The sequence below is a fragment of the Prinia subflava genome, chromosome 1 (genome assembly GCF_021018805.1).
Source record: "Prinia subflava isolate CZ2003 ecotype Zambia chromosome 1, Cam_Psub_1.2, whole genome shotgun sequence".
NCBI classification, from domain to species: Eukaryota; Metazoa; Chordata; class Aves; order Passeriformes; family Cisticolidae; genus Prinia; species Prinia subflava.
The window spans coordinates 86,710,640-86,730,042 of record NC_086247.1 but is presented as its reverse complement, the minus strand read 5'-3'; the positions used below and the strand labels follow the sequence as shown (position 1 = coordinate 86,730,042).

Below are 19,403 nucleotides of genomic sequence, written 5' to 3'. Positions count from 1 at the left end.
GGAGAAGGTTAGTAGAGAATGAATACTTGCTATTTCCCTCAGTTCAAGTCCTAAATGGTATTAAGTGAAAGCATAAAATGAGAGATTTAGAAAATCAATTTTTCACCTCCTCTCCAAGACAGCATACAGATAAACTGCAAAACTCACCATCAAAACATACCAAGAGTCAGTACAGGTTCAAAAAGCCACTGGACAAGCTCACAAAAAAAGAATTCTTGAACCTAAATACTGCAACTATGTAAATATCCCTTAACTCAAGGAATTCCAGAAGCTGCATGAAGCTGATAGACTACATTAGAAAAGCATCATTAGTAGATGCCCTTTTGCCATACTCTTTTGACAAATCCACATTAACCAGCATCTTGGGTCTGACTTGGTATTAAGACACACTCAGGACTCCCTGTGGTTTTCCATTCTGCAGGCAAAAAACGCAGCATGACTTACTCCACAAAATTTAGCACAGAACTGAAAACACCTCCTGCAACAGATCCAGAGGCATTTCTGTCAGCATGAGGAGGCATTCTCTGCTCTGAATCCAAGCTTCACTGGAGAAACAGGTACCAGGAACTGCTCATTCCAGGACAGGGCAGTCCTGAGGAAACATAGCCAGAGCCGCAGCTTCAACGTGATTCAGGTCAGGGTGATTTCAGGGGTTACTGTACCAGGGCTGTCATCCCTGTCTGACGGCCAGTGGTTACTTGTGCTTGCAGCAGCGACACATCCAACTCCAGAGATGCCCATAATTGAAGTTTTAACTACCACTCAATTCAATTCAGACACAGCAAACTCTGAAGTGCTCCACTTGGGAGGAGACACATCCACCCTTCTGCCTCCTCTGCAACACAAACCAAACCCTTCACCCAGGGTCAGAGCAGAGCAGCAGGACAAGAACCTTCAGAAAAAAATTAAGTTTTTTCTGTATCAAATGTCTGCCCCAGGTTCTCACTCAGCCAGTGAATACAGGCATGCTTACTGCCAGGCCTTTCGATAGGGACAGTGGTTAGAGGCTCGTTTGTGGACCACTTCCACCAGAAGAGCCCAGCACAGAGCAGGCCTCTTGTTGGTACTGCCACAGGCCATATTAACTTGTCGCCTTCAATGTGCATCCAGCAGAGTTCAGGTCATGGATTTGTTGGAAGTTCATCACTTATTCAGGCTTTTGTGTGAGAGGTCATTGCTGTCAAACTGTCTGCTTTCACAAGCACAAAAGCTCATGTTAAAATGTAAATACTTACAGGTGTTCCACCAGGCACTCAAGATGAAAGTCAGAGCAAATATATTAGTCCTAGCCATATTTTACAATGCTGGTGGTACTTGAATGTCATCTGTTTGTGAACCGAGGTTTTTATGTGGGTTCATCTGCCTAGACAGGAAGCGTGATCTAATGGTGGAGACACAGCACTGGATTCACAGCATTTGGGCTCTTTTTCTGCCTCTCTTACCGTCTCCCTCTGTGACCTTCAGTAAAGAAATTCTTCATGCCACTGTCCCAATTGAAAAGAATGTGACTAGATGCTCACTCAGCCACGTATGAGTGCTGTGACCCTCTGTCATTTTCCCTAATTACTACAAGAATTCTGGAATGATATGGGAAAAGTTAATCTAATTGGTAAAGTTAACCTGAGTTAACAAAAAGCAAGAGCCTTATAAAAGAGCACTACATCCTCCTCCCCCAACGCCTGTGTTTCACTGTTTGTTTTTCAAGACTGGATCTCTGCAACTTATTATTACATTGCCCTTGATGGAGACAGCATTTTGCAAATTCAGCTTTGCAAGAAGCCTGGGTAGGCTGGCTTACCCCTGTCGCCTAGATTTGCGTGCTGCTTACCACTCTGCAAGCAATTCAAGCACGACTTCTGTGTTGGGATAACACCACAAGACTAGCAGCAGGACTATGCTGGCACAGGGCTACTGGGAAAATCAACTCCCCAGCTGTGGGAAGAAGCAAAGCCGGCAGAGGCTGCAATCACCACGTCACCCTGGAATCCAGTTTCATGTCCAGTCCAACCTCGTTCTGTGACTGAGCTGCACAGTTCTGGAAAAGCTGGTATCCTCTTCCCTCAGCACTTCCAGCTACACGTCAGATTCTCTTGTGACTTCTGGAAACTGCTATGTTAGCTATTAAACTGGAAAAAGCCATCTTTGGCCTGAAAGGAACTCACAATCATCCAGTTCAGTACCTATGACAGGGGTAATTTTGCACTGTGCATCCCACATCGTGGCAGTCATGAGACAGCCCCCGCCCTTAACCATGCAGAGGCATCTCCAGCAGGGAGCCTGGTTATCAGCACACCAGGAACGGCAGCTTCGGTAAACCCCACGGGCGGAGCGAAGTGCCGCCTCTCTGGAACAGCCGAGGGGAGTGGAAGGAAGCTGCGAACAACTGCGCTCGTCTGATGTGCATTCCCTTCCTCTGCTCGAGCACACGCAGGAGGCCAAGTAAGCACACATGACATGCTCCCCGCAGGATGCCACATCCTGCCCTGTTTCATACAGCATCCCAAGGCAAGCCAGATACTTTTCAAACACAGTACGGTCTTTGACAGTACGATCTGTCACAGTGTGACAGGTTCTCAGAGACAACATGGGGGACAAAGGAGGGAGCAGATTTATCCGACAGTGCTGAACTGTTCCCAGCCACACTTCCCTTAGGAGGAAAAAACCCAAGCAAACAGACACGCTGCAGCCACATGCAAATTTTACAATGCCTATTCTTTCTGCTCGTTGCTTTTTGTAACTTGTTTTAGTTTTGTGAATTTCTCATAACTCTCACTCACCCAAACCCTTCCCATTCCTATAGAAAGTAGAGGTCTGTTTAAAAGAAGGGGGGGTGGTGGGGTGGTGAAAAAAAGAATCGTGGAGGTGTCTTTATGTGCTGCTGAACCCCCTCAAGCTGCTCCCAGCCTTGCTCCCTGTCACTCCCCACACACGGTGCTGTGTTTTAAGGAGCACTGGTATTGCTGACATCAGTGAAGCTCCGGGGGCCATCCAGGCAGCTGTTCCTGCTCCTGTGTGTGGCCACGAGCCAAATCACTCTGCCTTTTTGGTGATGTTCCCTCCTGCCGGCTACCCCCACTCCCGCCCACACGTCTGCAGGGTGGGGCAAGGTGGCCACTGGCAGCTTCTCCAAAGAAGAAACTTAAGTGGAAAAAAAAGACTGGCAGCTTTCATTTCCAGCCTGTGGTCAGAAATGCTCAGTGATTTTTGACAGCGTGGTGTGGATTGAGAGAACTGCAGCTTCTCTTCCCGGAGAGCCAAAGACCAAGCTGCTCGTAGGACTTTGTCACCTCGAGGAGAAAAACACGTGCTCTGCCCTTCCTCTCCGCACATGCAGGGACAGCCCACCAGCACCAAGACCACTCTGTACCACAGTTCCTGTCCTAAAGCAGACCCATCCATGGAGGCAGCTACTCTCCAGCCACATGATGATGGCAGAGGAGCAGAAAGCTCGTCCAGATTGACCCAAGGGCACAAGAGGGCTGAAGAGAACTTCCAGGCGCAGGAAAGGGGGGCCCAGTGCAGCACTTTTTCTTCCCTCTACTGCCCCCCACAAGGGCAGGAAGCAGTGTGAGGGCAGCAGAGGTGCGCCAGGGCACCTCTCGGCCCAGCCAGTCCCACGGGGGCAAGCTGTGGGCAGCTGGCTCTCTGCAGCCAGTAATCCCAGCGGCGAGGTGCGTCCCCGAGCTGAGCCGCAGCCAGATCCGGGGAGTGAAAAGGTGACAGCCAAGCCAACTTCACATACACCCTCCGAGCCTGCAGCTCAGACCCCATGTCAAGATTAGGAAAGTATGTGCACACAGAGAGCACATGAGCTGCTGGAGTACTTTCATTTAACTCTTGCACACACCGTGTATTGAAGAAGTCTGGGTTCACGGCCACGTTTCTGGCCACTTCTCTTCAGAACCAACTCTTCTCAGGCTGCAAGAGCTGCGACAATCCCTTGGGCTGCGCAATGCCTCCTGAAGAAGTTCAGAAGTTGGTGAGAGGAGTTTGGAGCTGTGGCTCACATGGGTTAAAGATTCTGGCTTGTGTCACAAATACTTTTTCTGAACCTTAAAGGCAGGCCCCAATCCCGGAACACTTCCCCCAACTTCTGTCCATGACAGTATTTTGACTTTAAAGGAACAACCTGCTTATGTAGATTTATATCCATGTTTGAAGCGTCTGCAGGATCAGTGCTTGGCTCAATCTAGACCTGCTGCTGACATACACGCACACACGCACACACTCCCTAGCAAATTCAGAAAGTATCTTGAGAGCTATCAGAAGAAGAACATAAGGATAAAGATGGTAACCCCTACCAAGGCTCGTTTAAAATTTACATGTGTGTATGTTGGAGGATGATTCACCTTCAGGGCAGGAAAAATAGAGACACCTGAGGGCTATGGCTGGAAGCACAAGAAAGGTCCCTAATACTCAAGTTTATCTGGGCAAAGGGGACTCCCAAAACCAAACAGGTTTGTACAATATCAGCACCAGAAACACTGATAATTCTGGGAGTCATGCTTATAGTTTTATCTCTTCTAAAGAATAAGAATTTAGGTACTGTAATGTTAGCAATCTTGTAATGCAAAGAAACACTCCTTCAGCCACGAAACAAACTCGACTCCTTACTTCTCTGCACCAAGCACAAAAGCAGCTCATAGAAACACGAGTTTCCCTGGAACAAACCAGTCAAATTCATTCAAATCTTCCCGAAGCACAACAGGGCAGAACCCATTCCTGTTCCCAGAGCTTATTACAGTAACATGACTAAACATGCTCAGCAGTCCAATGTGATAGGATGCATCCATTTGCTGATGCCAGAGGAAGATGCATGTCTCTTCTACATGGCACTGCTCTCACAGGCTGCTTTTCAAAAGATGTTTTGAAAAGCGACCTGCTGCGTACATTCTTAACAAGTCATAGTATCACCGGCTGTACAAGTGTTTGACCTCTACTTGCTATGCACTGTGGACAAAAATCTGACATCAGCTTATTCCAACCTTAGTAACACCAAACTGCTTCTGCAAAGCTGGATGGAACAGACTACAACAACACACCGATAAACTCCCAGACGGACCCCTGGAGTGCTGAAAGTGCAACTAGTTTAGTACATGAGCCCATGTGTTTTAAATTTGGGTTGGTTTAATCCAAGTAAGTAACCTGATTAAAATGGGAGTCTTCTCTGGAGGTCTCATTTCTAGATGTTTCCATTACTCCATATGCTTTTATGCTGTATAAACATAACGAATGATACATGCATCACTTTTGGGATGATTTAAGAATTCAGTTTAAAACTACAACACAAGTCATTCAAGGCAACAGAATTAAAGGACTTTGTGAATGGTAGGAGCCAGCAACTGCACTTCATATTTCAGTCTTGGGAAGGTGACATACTGAGGGGGTGACATCTTTCTACTCCCAGTTTCTTCTTCTAATTTCCTAATTTCAGAACTCTGACATTTGTCCCTTTCACATATAGATCTAAAGCAAAAAGGAGAGAGAAGGATGCTATTCGACTGATGGTTTAGAACACATATAAAAGCTAGGAATGTATTTGCTTCTAAACCAACCAACCAGAGGCAGTCTCCTGATCATGTGTCTGTACTTGCACCTATACAGCCTAGAGAAGAAGTCAATAATCAATCCCCCAAGTGCAAAGCAGGTATTTATGAGAGCTGCCCAAATTCTGCTTTGCAACCAAAGCTGTCTATACAAGACACCTCAGCAGGAGCAGTGCAGGTTCCCAGCATGCCTCTACCTTGGTATCTGGAAAGGCTCCACTATGGGGTAAGAAGATAGTTATAATTAAACATTTATACTGAGGTAGTGCTGTGCAGGTCGGTTCCACAGTGTGTTAGGTGGCTTTTCAAAACTCAGTAATTGAATGCTGATCCCTGCCCCGAAGAGTTTACAGAGTAGGAAATCAAAGCCTAACACTTGGCATCTGTGTACCAGGAATTAAACAAAGACCACCACCAGTTCACTTCCTGGGTCTTTGGACTAGGCAGCTCACATAAACATCCATTACCAGAAATACTGGAAATTTTTAAATCAGCAGTCTGGACTTTCCTAATTCACATCTGTGCAGCTCTGTTTGAATTAGTAGCTGGGACAGTAACTACAGCATGCAATTTGCACATGCTGCTGGCATCTTCTTGTCCAGTGTAGATTATTTTTGGCCCAAACACTTTTTAGCAATCATTTTGAAAAGACAGCAAGCACACAAACGGAAACATTTACTGCAAGTCAGTCGATTCAGGCTGTGCAAGCACAAGAGAGGCTGCCAGTGCACGAGGTCGAAAGTCAGGCAACAGCAGATCCTTCTGTCCTGAACCTCCAGGACAATTCCAGGGAGGCATCAGTACATCTACAGTGCAGCGCTAGCACACTCGGCTCTGGGGCAGACCACGGCCACGTGCAAGCCTGTGGCCTATGTGGCATTGCAAAGCCATTAGCCCACATCTTTTGCTATGGAGAGTGAATTACGCAATGGTGCAAATAAAAACTCTGGCCCCAAACACACAGGGGCCATCTCTGTCCCAAATCCATCCTCGGGGAGAATTCTCTACATTCCCCTTTTCCTGCAGGGAAGGACAGGCCTGGGAAGGACAAGTCCTCCTCCTACTCACTAGACTGAATACACTCAAGAAAGTAAAAGTACTCTAGGATTTTAAAAAAGGACACAGCAACGGCCACACTTGTAATGATGCCCAAAACCTGGATGGAAGCATTTAGTAAAAATAGACTATTATATTGCAAATTCCATTTGCTGTTTATCAAACAAGCTCCTAAAACAGATGCACTGACTGTAACTACACCTGTAGGAATTTCAAACACCAAAAAAATACAAAGACATTATTAGTATTTCAGTTTTTTAAAGTTTCCTGGCGTCTTTCATGCTGTGAATTCTCAAGAGCTTTCAGCTGTACATACCCCACATAAAATCTTAGTCCAGAGAAGCCTGAAAGAATTTTGTTGTTGATTCAAATGAAGACACGTTTTCCACTTTTACCTACTATTTACATATCTATTGATTTTTTAAACATGGAACAGCAACTGTGGCAGGGCATGATCTGTGTTCACCTTCATTTACTTAATTGTTCTGTGAACACCTCGACTTTGTTGGATTTTGAGCATTTAAAATGAGTAACCTTGCTATTTATTTCCAACTTTTTTTTCTCTCAAGGGAAAAGAGAAGCATGGAAAATCCTCAGTCACTAGATTTAAAGAGCTTACAAGTTCCAAAAGCTTTGCAAGCAGAGACTGGGAACTGCTTGAAACTGCAGTTACTGAGGCTGCAGAGTTTACAGAATCCACCAGATCCTTCCTGCAGAGTTTATAATCTGCATGGCTTCCTCCCAAGGTAACCAGTATCCACTCTGAGGTACGGATCATTTCCATCATTTCCCTCATCCCTAGAAATTCAGCCCCTGCTTTGGCTGACCATGGTAGCCACTGCACGCTCAGCAAAAAGATACTGCCATTTTACAAAAAGGAGGAACGGAGACAAGGGATGGAGACTATTTCTCCCAAGCGTAGGCAACACTGATATGAAATAAAATTCTTCATTTTTTGAACAAAATCAGTTTCCAACAATAAAGCAAGTTTCCACAAGGGAAACATGGGCACTGTGATACAGCTCTCTTTACCCTTTTATGTCATGGACAAGTCAGGATCCTGACAGTCCAGAGGGTGACAGGAGATCTTACCAAGCAGAAAAGACACCTATCTGCTGTAAAGGCTGGGAGGTTGCTCCAAGACTTCTTCCAGAAGCTGCCAGTGACCACAGTCTTGGACTTTACTTGGAATTATAGTAGCATGTACTTAGTAGGATGTACTTAGCAACACCTGGCTGAGCCATCTGATAAGGTAGAAAAACAAATGATACCTGCAGTGGTTGAAATATACGAAACGAAATATACCTGACAACTAAATACAAGATGCAGAGGAACACTTGTCACAGCACTCCTAGTTCTTCCCCTGGAAAATATAGTCAAACCTCACAAATGGAATCCCTTAGTAATCCAGCTACAGCTCTTCTACAGCTGGCTTCTAGGGCACGTGCTTCTACTTCCTGAACGTTCAGTATCTTGCTTAGAAAGCAAGCCTCCTTCTGCAGCCCTCCTTCCTCCCACCCAAAAGCATAAGGATGTACACACAGCTAAATATGTGAGTTGTGTTGCAAGTTACACAGCTGAAGACCAATTCAGGATACCTTAATGCTTTTGGGGAGAAGGAGGGGATGAAGCAGGTGAGCACATGCACAAGATGCCACAGACACCTTGTGTGTTTCCTCAAAACACTGGCAACTGCATCAACATCAGGAAAAAAATGCACACTTGAATGAGGAACAGCACACAGGTATTCGTGACCTGGTTGCTTCTCATCTTCTCAAAACACAGAGAGCAGTGAGATGTGATGAACTTAATTTAATGAACAAAATACACTCAGTGTAACAAAAAGAGGAACTTAAACTAGGGTCTTTGCCCTACCCAAAACTGTGAGTGGTCCAAATTAACAAGGAAGTAGTGCTGCCTATTGGTGCAAAATCAAAGCAGCTCTCCCTCGTCCAAGCCCTCATGTTCCCAGTGCGAAGGAGTCCAGCCTGGACACAGCAGTGGAATTTACTGCTGTGATGCAAGAGCTCTGAGCAAAGCACTCCCAGGTACCGATACACCTGAACACTGACATCACCTGCTGTATGAAACAGGACTAACAAGGGCTCCCGTCAAAGCCAGCTAATCACACACAATAAAAACAAAAGCCAGCTACACTTCAACGCGAACATTTTGTTTCTCTCGTCCTCTGACAGGAAGCACATACCTGAATTAACTAAAAAAAGTTTGTCAACGGCTGACCATCCTCCATTTTCAAAGGACAGACGATGCAAGCCCCCATTCCTAAAACACCTACGAGTACATGTGTGCTGTTTCAAGAAAGCACATGCTAACACCTGTTAAAGTATCTACCAGGAGATGCCAAGTGGAGAAGTTCTACATGTATGAGAGGCTGGCAATTCCACTACTGATCACAAAATACCTTTCTCTTTTAGAACCAAATTAACAAGTCACTTAGGCACAGCAGCACCGAAAATTTCCAAGCTTAACACATTTTTTGTCCAGAGAGACTTGAAAGTCTAAACTCCATTTTTCAAAGCTGACACTGGGAAGTCACTTGGCCATTGTGTGCAAGCACCTTTCCCACACTTTTTCAGAGCCCTACACAAATAACATCCCTTGTGCAAATGGATCTTCAAAGAAATTTCAGACAGCAGGATGTGGGGATGTCTTCTTCAAAAGGAAAACGATCTCTCAAAATCCTGAGATTATATAAGTAAATAACATTAAACAAAAAACATTTTTACTCAGTAAGGTTAGATGCAGGAAAACGAATTTGAAACTTGCATTCCACATGCTCCTACAGGAAGACCTGCAAAGTAGACAGGAGAGGTCATCAAGGCCTGAAAGGCCTCCCTCTCTAATGGTCCTTGGAATACCTGTTTTAGCTCAGAAGCCTAACAATGCCCTGGGGGATTTTGACAGTTTTTCTTTTCCCTTGCTGTAACACCTCTGTGGATGGCTGGGACTGCAGATGAATCCTGCTGTTGAAACAGCTGCCTCTCTCTACATCTTTAAAGAGGTATTCAGATTCCCTTAGCCTTACTTAGTTGAATCACTCTGAATAAACAGTCACCACCCATCAACTACGTATTTTTGCAAAGCACCTAGTCAAAGGCAACCACCTTTATTGATTGCTAGGCTGGCCAACCTGAAGGCTGAAATGTTATTATTAGAAAAGAAAAAAGAAAAAAGAAAAAAAAAAGAAAAAAAAAAAAAAAAAAAGCAGGATACACTTGAAGGCCTGTGTTGTTTCTAAAGGAAGCTCAGGTCCAGGCATTGCTCAGTGACATCAGAACAATTCCTCTGTGACTGCAGGAGGCTGCTCTAACAGGTTTCATACCAGCACAGCCACAAGCCAAGTATCCCACTGACTCTTCTCCCTTTTGTCCAGGCCCTTTTCCTTGTTATGACCCTTTTCCACCACAACATGAACAAGCCACCCAACAGGAGCAGAGAGCATATGCCCCAGCTGGCAATTATTTCTACTTTTCAACATTTCATAACAAAGCATTAGCACAAGCTCTAAATAAGTTCTGTCACCCTGCTCCAAGTAAAACGCTGAAAGAAGGAGGGTGAGATGCTGTGGTACTGCTGTCTCAGAAGTTTGTACTCTTTTAAGTCACTGGCCCTCAAATGTTGGTATTCAAAACAGAGTGGTATAGGGTGAGGTGAAGGGAACACCTTCAGGTGGGAAAAACATCACTGGCAGACATCAAAGATAAGCCATCATCAGATTTCTTGCACCAAAGAAGAACAAAGAGTCAATGCTCCTGAAATTCCTGTTCAGAAGTACCCCAGAACAGAGCCAGCACTTCCCACCTCAGCCAACCTCACCTATGCTCATTTGTAATCAAACGCTGATAACCAAACCTGGCCTGGCAAAGCTCTGCAAGCTTCAATCCCATCCTGGCTCCACACAAATACCTTAACTTCTCAGTGTATCACCAGAGAGTGACATTCCCCAAAATACCCAAGTGCTGCCTTTGAAATCACTGCCTGTAAAGATTCTTCTACATGTGCGTGGGGGAGAGGGGGAAGCCACAGCTCCCACAGGTGCTGGTTTATGTAGGATATTAAAAAGAAAGCAGCAAACAAGCAAACAAAATACAAACAAAATAAAACAATGCACACACAGAAAGGATTCCTCATATGCCTCCCTGAAGAAAATCTGCTTTAACTGCTGAACAACAACTAGTCAAGTCAAATCTCCCACCCTAAAGCAAGAAAAAAACTGTTGCACTCTCAGAAGGCAATTCCTTCTCACTCTTGAAGTTTACATCTGCTCCTTAAGAGATTTCCCAGCAGAGCTGCAGGGTACCTGAGCACTACATCCATGATAAAGCTGTTCTCAAAAGAACACGAAGCAGTTTCTGGCCCTTTTCCAAGCTGTAGAATGCTGTTGAAAAGGCATATTTTAAAGCTGTAACCCTATGACTGTCCATCTTGCTTGAATTCAGAAAGGAGGCAGAAGACAGAGAGCAACAAGCATTCTCACTACCTTCAGGAGAACAAAAAGCAGCACTACCATCCTCTTCTACAGACTATTACATCCCAAGAAAGAAGCTAGCACATCAACAAGGCAGCCGTCACAAACTGGTCTAGTAACACGGTCCAACAATACACTCATTTCAAAACAACATTTATCGTGCTGAAAGAGGAAGACATGATTTCACATGTTTTAAGAGTGTACACCTAAAACAGAGATTTCCAAACTTAGGCATCATTCATCAAAAAAGTTAAAAGGGGCTTTTTCCACACATGCATAGATTTCGGACTAACAGGATTTACTTGTTTTCTGCCTGTTCCTGGGGAACTCCTGCAGTTTCTTTTTTCCCAGGACTGTCCCTGCAGGCTGCTATCCAACATACATCAGATGCTCCTGGAGCAACAGATAACTCTGGAAGGACATTTACAAAGGGCACAAATTGAGGGCCTGATGTTAGCAAAATTTAGGCATACTGGGGGAGGGTAGAATTACTCCTGCATGTAGATAATTTGAACATTTGACACAGTCCCTGGAAAGCTTTACTTAGGCATTTAAGGGTTGGTTTTTTTTTCAGATGCCTTACTAGCAAAAGGTGTATTTTAAGTCAATTAAAAATTATTGCAACTTAAAAAGTGAATCCTTTTCAAAAACACTCAGGTTAATTTTAGCATCCTTCTGTTTAGCTGCTTAGCAACACTTATCCTATGACCTTCTAAGCACCACCTACTTTTACAAGGGATAATGAATATAACCAAAGGGATTTATCTATATGTTTTTAATCTATGCATCACCAGTTTTTATTTATATGAGAAATTCAAAACAACTGAGAGCAATTCAAACTATTTCTGTTTAAGAAGAAAGTTTCACAGACTAAAGTCAAGCTACTGTTATGACTTTAGTGTTACTTCAAGGTAGGCAAAGTGATGATATCCTTAAGGAGTGAGGAAAGCACTACACAGGTCAATGTTTGTACACTGTGGGAAACACTGCGCCTATCTTTGGTACCAAAAGAGATCACACATACTATTGACAGGTAATGTGGAGATTCAGTTTTCCTAGTTTTGAAACTTCGAGTTATTTCCCAATCCTCAATCAAAAAGAAAAGCCATTTTGTGAGAGGGTCACTGAATACTGTAAACAGTTAAGAGTGGGATCACAACCTGGGTGAGCTAAGTCAGAATAAGATGCTTCATTACACTGAAATCTGCAAGTGAAGCTTCAAACACCCAGGTCCAGGTGGGAAAAATAAAACCAACCAAAACCCCAGAAAAACAGTCAACACCCTGATATATAAGTCAAATATATATATAGATATATGTATGTATATGTATATATCCTTTAGCATTGTTAGTTCTCAAATGTGTAAGAGACTACAAATAGTCACTTCTGATGGGAAAACAATTTAACAACTAGAAGCTGTCTGTGAAACGAAAACAGGATAAAAGTTCACCTGATTACACTTAAAGGGTGATATCTTTCCAACTACATGAAATTAATCCAGTTCCAAATACGGATGTCAGGAGGAGGAAGGTGAGGGAGCCACAAAAAAGGCCACACTCGGGAACAGCTGCCCGGCAGCGTGAGAGGCTGGATTCGTCCCTGCCGGCAGGTGAGGGAGAGCCCTGGTACTCTGATTGATTGGATGATGGATTCATGCTGTTTCTGGGTTTCTAACAAACAAAAGGACCTATTCTTTCCTGGATGTACCCAACTCCGGTTAAAGCTAATCGGCATTATGCAGGCACACCAAGAAAAGACTATATACCCTTAAGTCTTCAAAGAGAAAATTAAAACCTAAAACAAATATGGCTGGCCTGACCCTGAGTCACTGCATCCCTTTCACGCACGCTGACCCTGTGGAAAACAGGAACTGCGGTAACAAAACTCAGTGCTTGTGTCAAAACGACCGACCTCAACGAAAAAACTTCAGCCATCATAACAGCTCTCTCCTGTGCACTGTAGGGGTGACAACACGGCGTTATTTAGCAACTGCTCCCCTTGTTAATAAGCCATTTCTTTTCCAAGGCATGGGGCTGGATGTCGGAATGGCAGGAAACATCCACCGCGTTTGCTGTCTCTCCTACACCACTGCCCCCAAATCACACTGAACTAGATGTTTACTTTCTCAAATAAGTAAATACACTTGATCTTATCTCCAAGAGAAAACAGGCGAAAGAGGGAGTTGGGATTAAAACTGAGTGGTTGGTATCCCCCCCGCCTTCCCTGCAGCAGTCAGCCCAGTGGCTCCCGGGCAGGATGCTGGCTCCTGGGCGAGCAGGACCAGAGCATCAGCTGCGGGCCGGACCCCGCGGCGCGGCCGTGGGAGGGCGGCGGGGCACGGAGGCGCCCGGGCCTCCGCGGGGTGCGCGGCCGAGCACAGCGGCCCGGGCAGGGAAATGTGCTGAGCCAGGAGAAGCGCTCTTCTCCTTCTGCGCAACCCCGCGAGGATGCCGAGCAGGCGAAGATATCGCAGCCGAGAGGTGAAACGGGGAAAATTATTTTAAAACGAAGAAAGAAAGAAAAAGAAAAAAAAACCCAAGCGTGCCTGCAGAGGGAGGCGGGGGAGAAGTGCAGGGAGAAGAAGCCAAAGGAAACTTATCTGCGACATGACAAAGTTCAATCCACCGCCCTCCCTCTGCTGAAAAAAAAAAAAAAAAGTTGCAGCATCTCGGCGCACCCCGTTCCCCCGCCCGGCCCGGCTCAGGCCGCGACCCCCGCGCCCCCTCACCCTGCGCGGCCGGGGCGGGGGGGATGCCGAGCCCGAGCCTTACGAACTGGGCAGGAGGAGCTGCCCCGCATCCTCAGCGCGGCCCCCGCGGCGCCGCCGGCGGTGTCCGGCCCGTAGCAACGGCGATGGGGAGGGAGCGCAGTCGCCCAGAGACGGGGCTCGGCCGGCTCCCATCCGCACCGGGCACCGCGGCGGGGGGGCGGCAGCCGCGCCGCCCCAAACTTTGTTTTCACCTCAGACACCGCCACTGCGGGAGGGGGTTCACCGCTGCCTCGCCGCTCTTCCCCCTCGCCACGATGGGGCTGAAGGGGGCGAGAGCCCGGACACCCCTCCTCAGCTTCGGATGCTGCCCGGCTCCTTCCTGTAGTGGTGACGCCGACCAGGCGTCCCTGCCCGCCGCTGGCCCCGCCGCGTAGGGATGTGTTCCTGGCACCGCACAAAGGCAGCGGGACGGGGGGGACCCACGGGGGGCAGCGCCCCCCGCCCTCCCCGGGCACGGCTCCCCCCCGCCCCCGCCGCGCAGGCCGGCAGGGGAAAGGACACGCACGTCCCTACCGGGACGGGGGGAGGAAGGCGGGGGGGCGGGTGGAGAAAGTGGAGGAAAGGCGAAAAAAATCAAATAAAGTAAGGAAGAGGGGTAGAGAAGTGAGGGGAGAGGTACCAGGGTGCCGAGGGAAGGCAGGCGCGGCCGTCCGGCCCTGCCGGGGGAGCGGAAAGTGAGCGGAGAGATGCGCGGCGCAAGCCGGCTCTACCTGCGGAGAAGGGGCGCCTTCATCCCAACTTCCCGGCTCCGGCGCGGCCCTCCCGGCCGGGAACAGCGGGCAGGGGCCGCCGCGGGACCCGCCGCCACCGCCGGCAGCAAAATAAGCCCGAAGGAAAAGTTAAAAGGCAAGCTCGGGAGACGGGGGCGAGCCGGGCTAGAAGATGTTGCTTCCTCGCAGCCCCATCCAAATTGTGGCGGTGGCTGGTTAAAAATAAACTTTGCAGCAGGAGGGGGGGGATGATCTGGCCGGATTCCTGAGCTCAGACGGTTTAATATGGATGAGCATCAGGTCCTGAAGGCAAAACGCCGCGGCTGGTGCCGCTGGTTGGTAGAAAGTCTGCAACAGGGAAGGGAAAAAAAAAAAAAAAAGAAAAAAAAACCAGGAGCCGCGGAGGGAGGAGAGGAGAGGGAGGAGCGGGGGAAGGGAAGAGGGAGGCTGCACGAACTCATCATCATCTCCACCGCTGCCAGCCAAACTTTTTTCCTCCTTTTTTTTTTTAAAGGAAACTTTTCCCCCCTCCTCTAACAAGAATTTCATTTTTTAAATAAGTCGCACGACCAGCCAACACGCTGCAACGTCCTCACCTCCGCGCCTACCCCCTCCCAGAAGTTTATTTTTCCTCATCTTTCTTTCTTCCCCCCACCCTTAAGAAAAGGAAAAAAAGAGGAAAAAAAAAAAAAAAAGAAATAGGTCCCTCCGGAGTTAAGGCACGCTCCTGCCCTTTGTGAGGAGCGCGGCGGCCGGGCAGCCCCGCGGTACTTACGCCGGACTTTGCTGGGGCTGGGCTGCTTGCGCCGCGACATGCCGGGAGGATGGGCCGCCGGGGGGGCGCGGGGGCGCGCCGGGGGGAGCGCGCACGGGAGGGAGCCGCAAACTTGTTCCGGAAAAAGGAATCAAAATGGCGTTTCTGTGGATGTGCAAAGTTCATCAACTCCGCGCTAACTTCCCCTCCTCCGCGCCTCCCTGGAGGGGAGAGATGGGCACGGTTAGGGACCCCGCCGCGCCGCGCTCCGCGGGCGCCCCCGCCCCCTGCCCGCCCCCGCGCTCCCCCGCGCACCCTGATAAGGAGACACATCACGTGTCGCTCCGGCTCCTCTCCCGGGGACGCGCTACCGCGGCGGCAGCAGCCTGTTGCAAATAGCATCTCTAACTCGCCCTCGTCGCGGGGAGGGAGGGGCGCCTCCAAGGAGAGGAGTGAGCACAACTTTCCCCCCCACCCTTCCTCCGTCCCTCCCTTCTCCGCCCGGCAGCGCAGCAGCGGGATGCCCGGGGCGGGCGCGGGGGGAGCGCGGGGGGGCGGCCAGGTGCCACGCGGCGCCCCGCGCCTCCCGCTGCTCCGGCGGCCGCGCCCGCGGGGCTCTCCCGGGCCGGCCTGGCCGGCCGCGCTCCCGGCCCGCCGTGCGTGTCCCCCGGCCGCCGGCCGCTCTCCCGGATCGGGGCTGGAGCGCATCCGGAGCCGCCGGTGGCGGTGCCGCGCCGCCGGCTTTAAGGAATTCGCCGGGGCGCTCCGCTGCCGTGGAAATGTCTGTGCATCCTCCTCTGCCTGCCGGCCCGGTGCCTCACCAGGTACAGCGGCTGCAGGCAGCAGCCCGCTGCTCCGCGGGCAGGAGTCACCTTCTGGTTGTGTTTGTTTGTTTCCTCAGAAACTTTTCTTCTTGCGCGATTTGTGTCCCCGCAGGGGTCAGTCATCCCTCGAGACCTAAAGGACGCGTTAAATTTAGCAGGACCGTGAACGTCCGCACAGGAGCAGGAGGTGCAAATGCCGTGTCTAATCAAAGGCGAGATGCGGCTGCTTGCACGTACAGGTAGTTACACCGCACGCACCATCCTTCCTGTCACTTTCCCTGCAGTGGAAGTACAGAGGTGTAGGAGACTCCACAAGTGATGGAGGGATGTTCAGAGCGGTGAGGATTTCTCTGTAAAGCCAGTACCGGTTTAGAGTTGTGTGACAAATAATAACAGTACATAAAAACAAAATACAGAACCAAAATACCTGGCAATACTCCATCCTGGAAGCTCGATGGGAAAAAAATGAAAATAAACCAACACTGTTTCTGTGGAGTGCCTAATGAGTATAGGAGGAACCAGTTTACCTTTAAGGAAATGGTTACTTATACTATATCTAGAGCTACTAAAACTAGGCCTTTTAAAGCTGTTATTGATGAGGTGGAACCTGGAGTCTCTGCCCGTTTTTTAAAAAAATCAAGTCATGGCCTCTAGGCAAAAGGCTTGTGCCAGCTTACTTGGTATCCTATCTCCTAATTGAAAAAGGATTCACATGGAAAAGAAGGTTAAATTCCAGGTATGTGGCAGTAAGCCCTCAACCGACTATTTTCACAGTCTTGGCATGTAAGATGTCATGCTTAAATTCATTTGCACCATTATTTCAAATACTGGATAAAGGCATACAAGTCAGGAATACACAAGTCCTGTCTCAAAGACATGAGCTGCTGATTCATATCAGGAATAAACCTCTTCCCTTCTGGACTCCCAAGTAAAACACCTGCAGGTCTGGTGAACTGGAACTTGGAAATGGCACAACTGCAAAACTGAAAGGTAGCACACGTGTATTCAGAACATGAAACTGCAGCTTTGACCTCTGTGTGTTTGTTGTGGTGGTTTCTGCAGACTGAAGTTTTGTCACCTGTGTTCTGTACTGAGTTCTGTGCAGTACTACCCAAGCGGAGTTGCTGACTGACAGAGGAGCAATATCATAGTTTACCCCGCAATATTAGCAACAAACATGAGAAAGCACATTCTCATTGTTCTAAGGTTCCTATTTTAGCAGAAAACAGCAAAGGGAAGCCATTAAAAATAAACTGATAGCAAAGTGTATTTAACCTTTTCATCTCTGTCCCCATTGTAGCTGCCAACCTGCAGTGGCAGAACTGCTGCTAAGTTCAGCAGCTTTACAGCCAGCTTGCATCTTCAGTCTCTTGTGATCAGGCATCCAATTAATCAAAAACCTGAGCAGTTTATCCATCTCAGACTCAGCCCCTGAAATATTCTGTTTACATTGGGAGACTGCTGGGATTTAAGCCTTCATGGCACACACATACAAACTCACGGAGACTGGGCCTGGTTTGCACAGCCATTTATTTACACAAATCATATTTGGTAATCATATTTGGAGGTTAGCAATGCATGTCACATTGACCTCTGCCTAATATTTCTAGAATAGTCTTGGAGGCATTTTGGACTACCTCAATCTGAAGATTCCCATCCTCAATGTATTTTTTAACCTTGGAGGTGCTTAAGAGCCCTTCAATGTGGGAAGTTTAGCAAGCAGATAGATGGAATGAAAGAACAAGTGTTTCTCAGTTCAGCATCTGAAATCTGCTCTAGAAAGATGGATGTGTAAAACTCAAATTGGAAAAAAAAGCATGATCTCAATGTTCGGAGAAAATATTTAGATAGTGTTTTTATAGCATTTATCCCTATTCTTTCAAAAAGATGGAATGAAGGATGAACCAGTACATACTGTGTTACATTAATACTAAATTTAAAAAAACCCAAAACCAACAAAAAACCCAATTATTAAAAAAAAGTTATGTAACAGCTTTAAAACCCAAATAATGACTAGGGTTTATAAAATAGTAAAACGTGACATGTCTTTTAACAGTTAAGGAATTAATTATAATTCTGGGCTATTGGTGGGCAAAAGAAATGAAATAATTCAGTTTTTCAGCCTTCTGTCAATTGAACTTTTATAATGCATCAGAGAGGTAAAAAAACACTGTGGTCTAGTACTGAATGTGAAGTTTTGAGCAAATGGTTCCTTTTTTAATTACTTATTACAATGAAAGAGAAGGTAGAGGTAATTTCTGTCTAATAAACCCCACTTTAATGAATGACTCTCAGAGTGTTACTGCATGACTTATACAGCTATCCTCTTCACTCTGCACTTTTTACCATTTGCATTACTGTGGTTTATCCCATCTCCTCTGACCCCTCTATGACAAGGCAATAAGTGGTTTTTTTTTCCTACGACTATTCATATTTTCTATACTTTCAGGATATTGGGACATGAATACCCACAGTGATCGTAAGCACACTAAGAGGCAAGAAGACTTTTCTCTAGCTTCTGTGTAACCCTCACACACCTCTCTCATCCTTCACAGGGATTAAATACAATGAACAATAGTAGAAATAAAAACAATAGTTTTGTGAAGGTGTTTAGTGTGTTATCAAATTCATTGACACCACTGGGTGACACAGCAATGTTGGTGACAAAAACCACCTGCTGTGGTCCCAAGAAAAGGACAACTTGGCCTCCACCCACAATTCAAATATCAGAGATGCTGATTAAAGGTATTCAAGGAGAGAACAAAAACAGGATGTGTAGCTTATATGAAGGCCACAACTTGAGGATGTCTTAAAGCACAGAGACTAAAGCTAACACTAGCCTTAAGAGAGAAGTTAAAGGTTAGCTAAAAAATCTTTTTTTCCCCCATCTTATGAGACATCATCGAATTTGCACATCCCTTTCAGCCAAAGCAGCTTGGACTAACTAGGAGTATTTTATATGCTAAAGAGGCAGGACTGGGCCCTGACTTTACAACACCTCACGACTGCTGGGTGAGGGCAGCTGCCAAGCCCCAGCTCCCTCACCCTGACGTGTGGCTGTCCAGCCACAGAGGATGTCAGAGGCATCTGAGGCTCCATGCCCTGCTGGAGCCTGTGCCTGCCCAGCATCCGGAGTCCTCTGCTGCCATCCTTTTCCTGATGGCCTCGCTCGGGCCAAGAGGAAGAGCTCGGCTGACATACTAACACAGGGAAAAGCCTGCTTGGAGGATCAGAGAATACAGCCCTGAGGGCTT

At 47.2% G+C, this 19,403-nt stretch overlaps 2 protein-coding genes across 9 annotated transcripts in view; one reads left to right on the top strand and one right to left on the bottom strand.

Annotated features, from left to right (window-relative positions):
- Positions 1-15,778, bottom strand: part of RREB1 (ras responsive element binding protein 1) — a 133,591-nt gene extending 117,813 nt beyond the window's left edge. For 3 of the 8 annotated variants that reach the window (XM_063401932.1, XM_063401925.1, XM_063401985.1), the window contains exons 1-2: positions 15,641-15,778; positions 15,347-15,546 (exon numbers count right to left, since the gene is read on the bottom strand). Coding sequence is in view for 2 of the 8 variants with exons in the window: in XM_063401925.1 (XP_063257995.1) it covers positions 15,347-15,386 (40 nt within the window). In the remaining 6 variants the exon portion in view is untranslated. The other 5 variants (XM_063401943.1, XM_063401967.1, XM_063401950.1 and 2 more) reach the window with 3 other exon arrangements.
- LOC134560970 (putative uncharacterized protein FLJ45840) lies at positions 15,396-18,752 on the top strand. Its single transcript, XM_063417904.1, has 3 exons — positions 15,396-16,149; positions 16,262-16,388; positions 18,599-18,752. Exons 1-3 carry the CDS (start codon positions 15,396-15,398, stop codon positions 18,624-18,626), a joined length of 909 nt encoding a protein of 302 aa, XP_063273974.1. The 3' UTR covers positions 18,627-18,752.
- The last annotated feature ends 651 nt before the right edge of the window (positions 18,753-19,403 follow it).

What these genes read in the sequence shown, in the direction of transcription:
- LOC134560970 (XM_063417904.1), top strand. Translation starts at nt 15,396, where the DNA reads ATGGGCCGCCGGGGGGGCGCGGGGGCGCGCCGGGGGGAGCGCGCACGG. An exon ending in CCGGCCCGGTGCCTCACCAG is followed by an intron (nt 16,150 to 16,261) that starts GTACAGCGGCTG and finishes GTGTCCCCGCAG; the next exon opens with GGGTCAGTCATCCCTCGAGA. An exon ending in GCGGCTGCTTGCACGTACAG is followed by an intron (nt 16,389 to 18,598) that starts GTAGTTACACCG and finishes CTATACTTTCAG; the next exon opens with GATATTGGGACATGAATACC.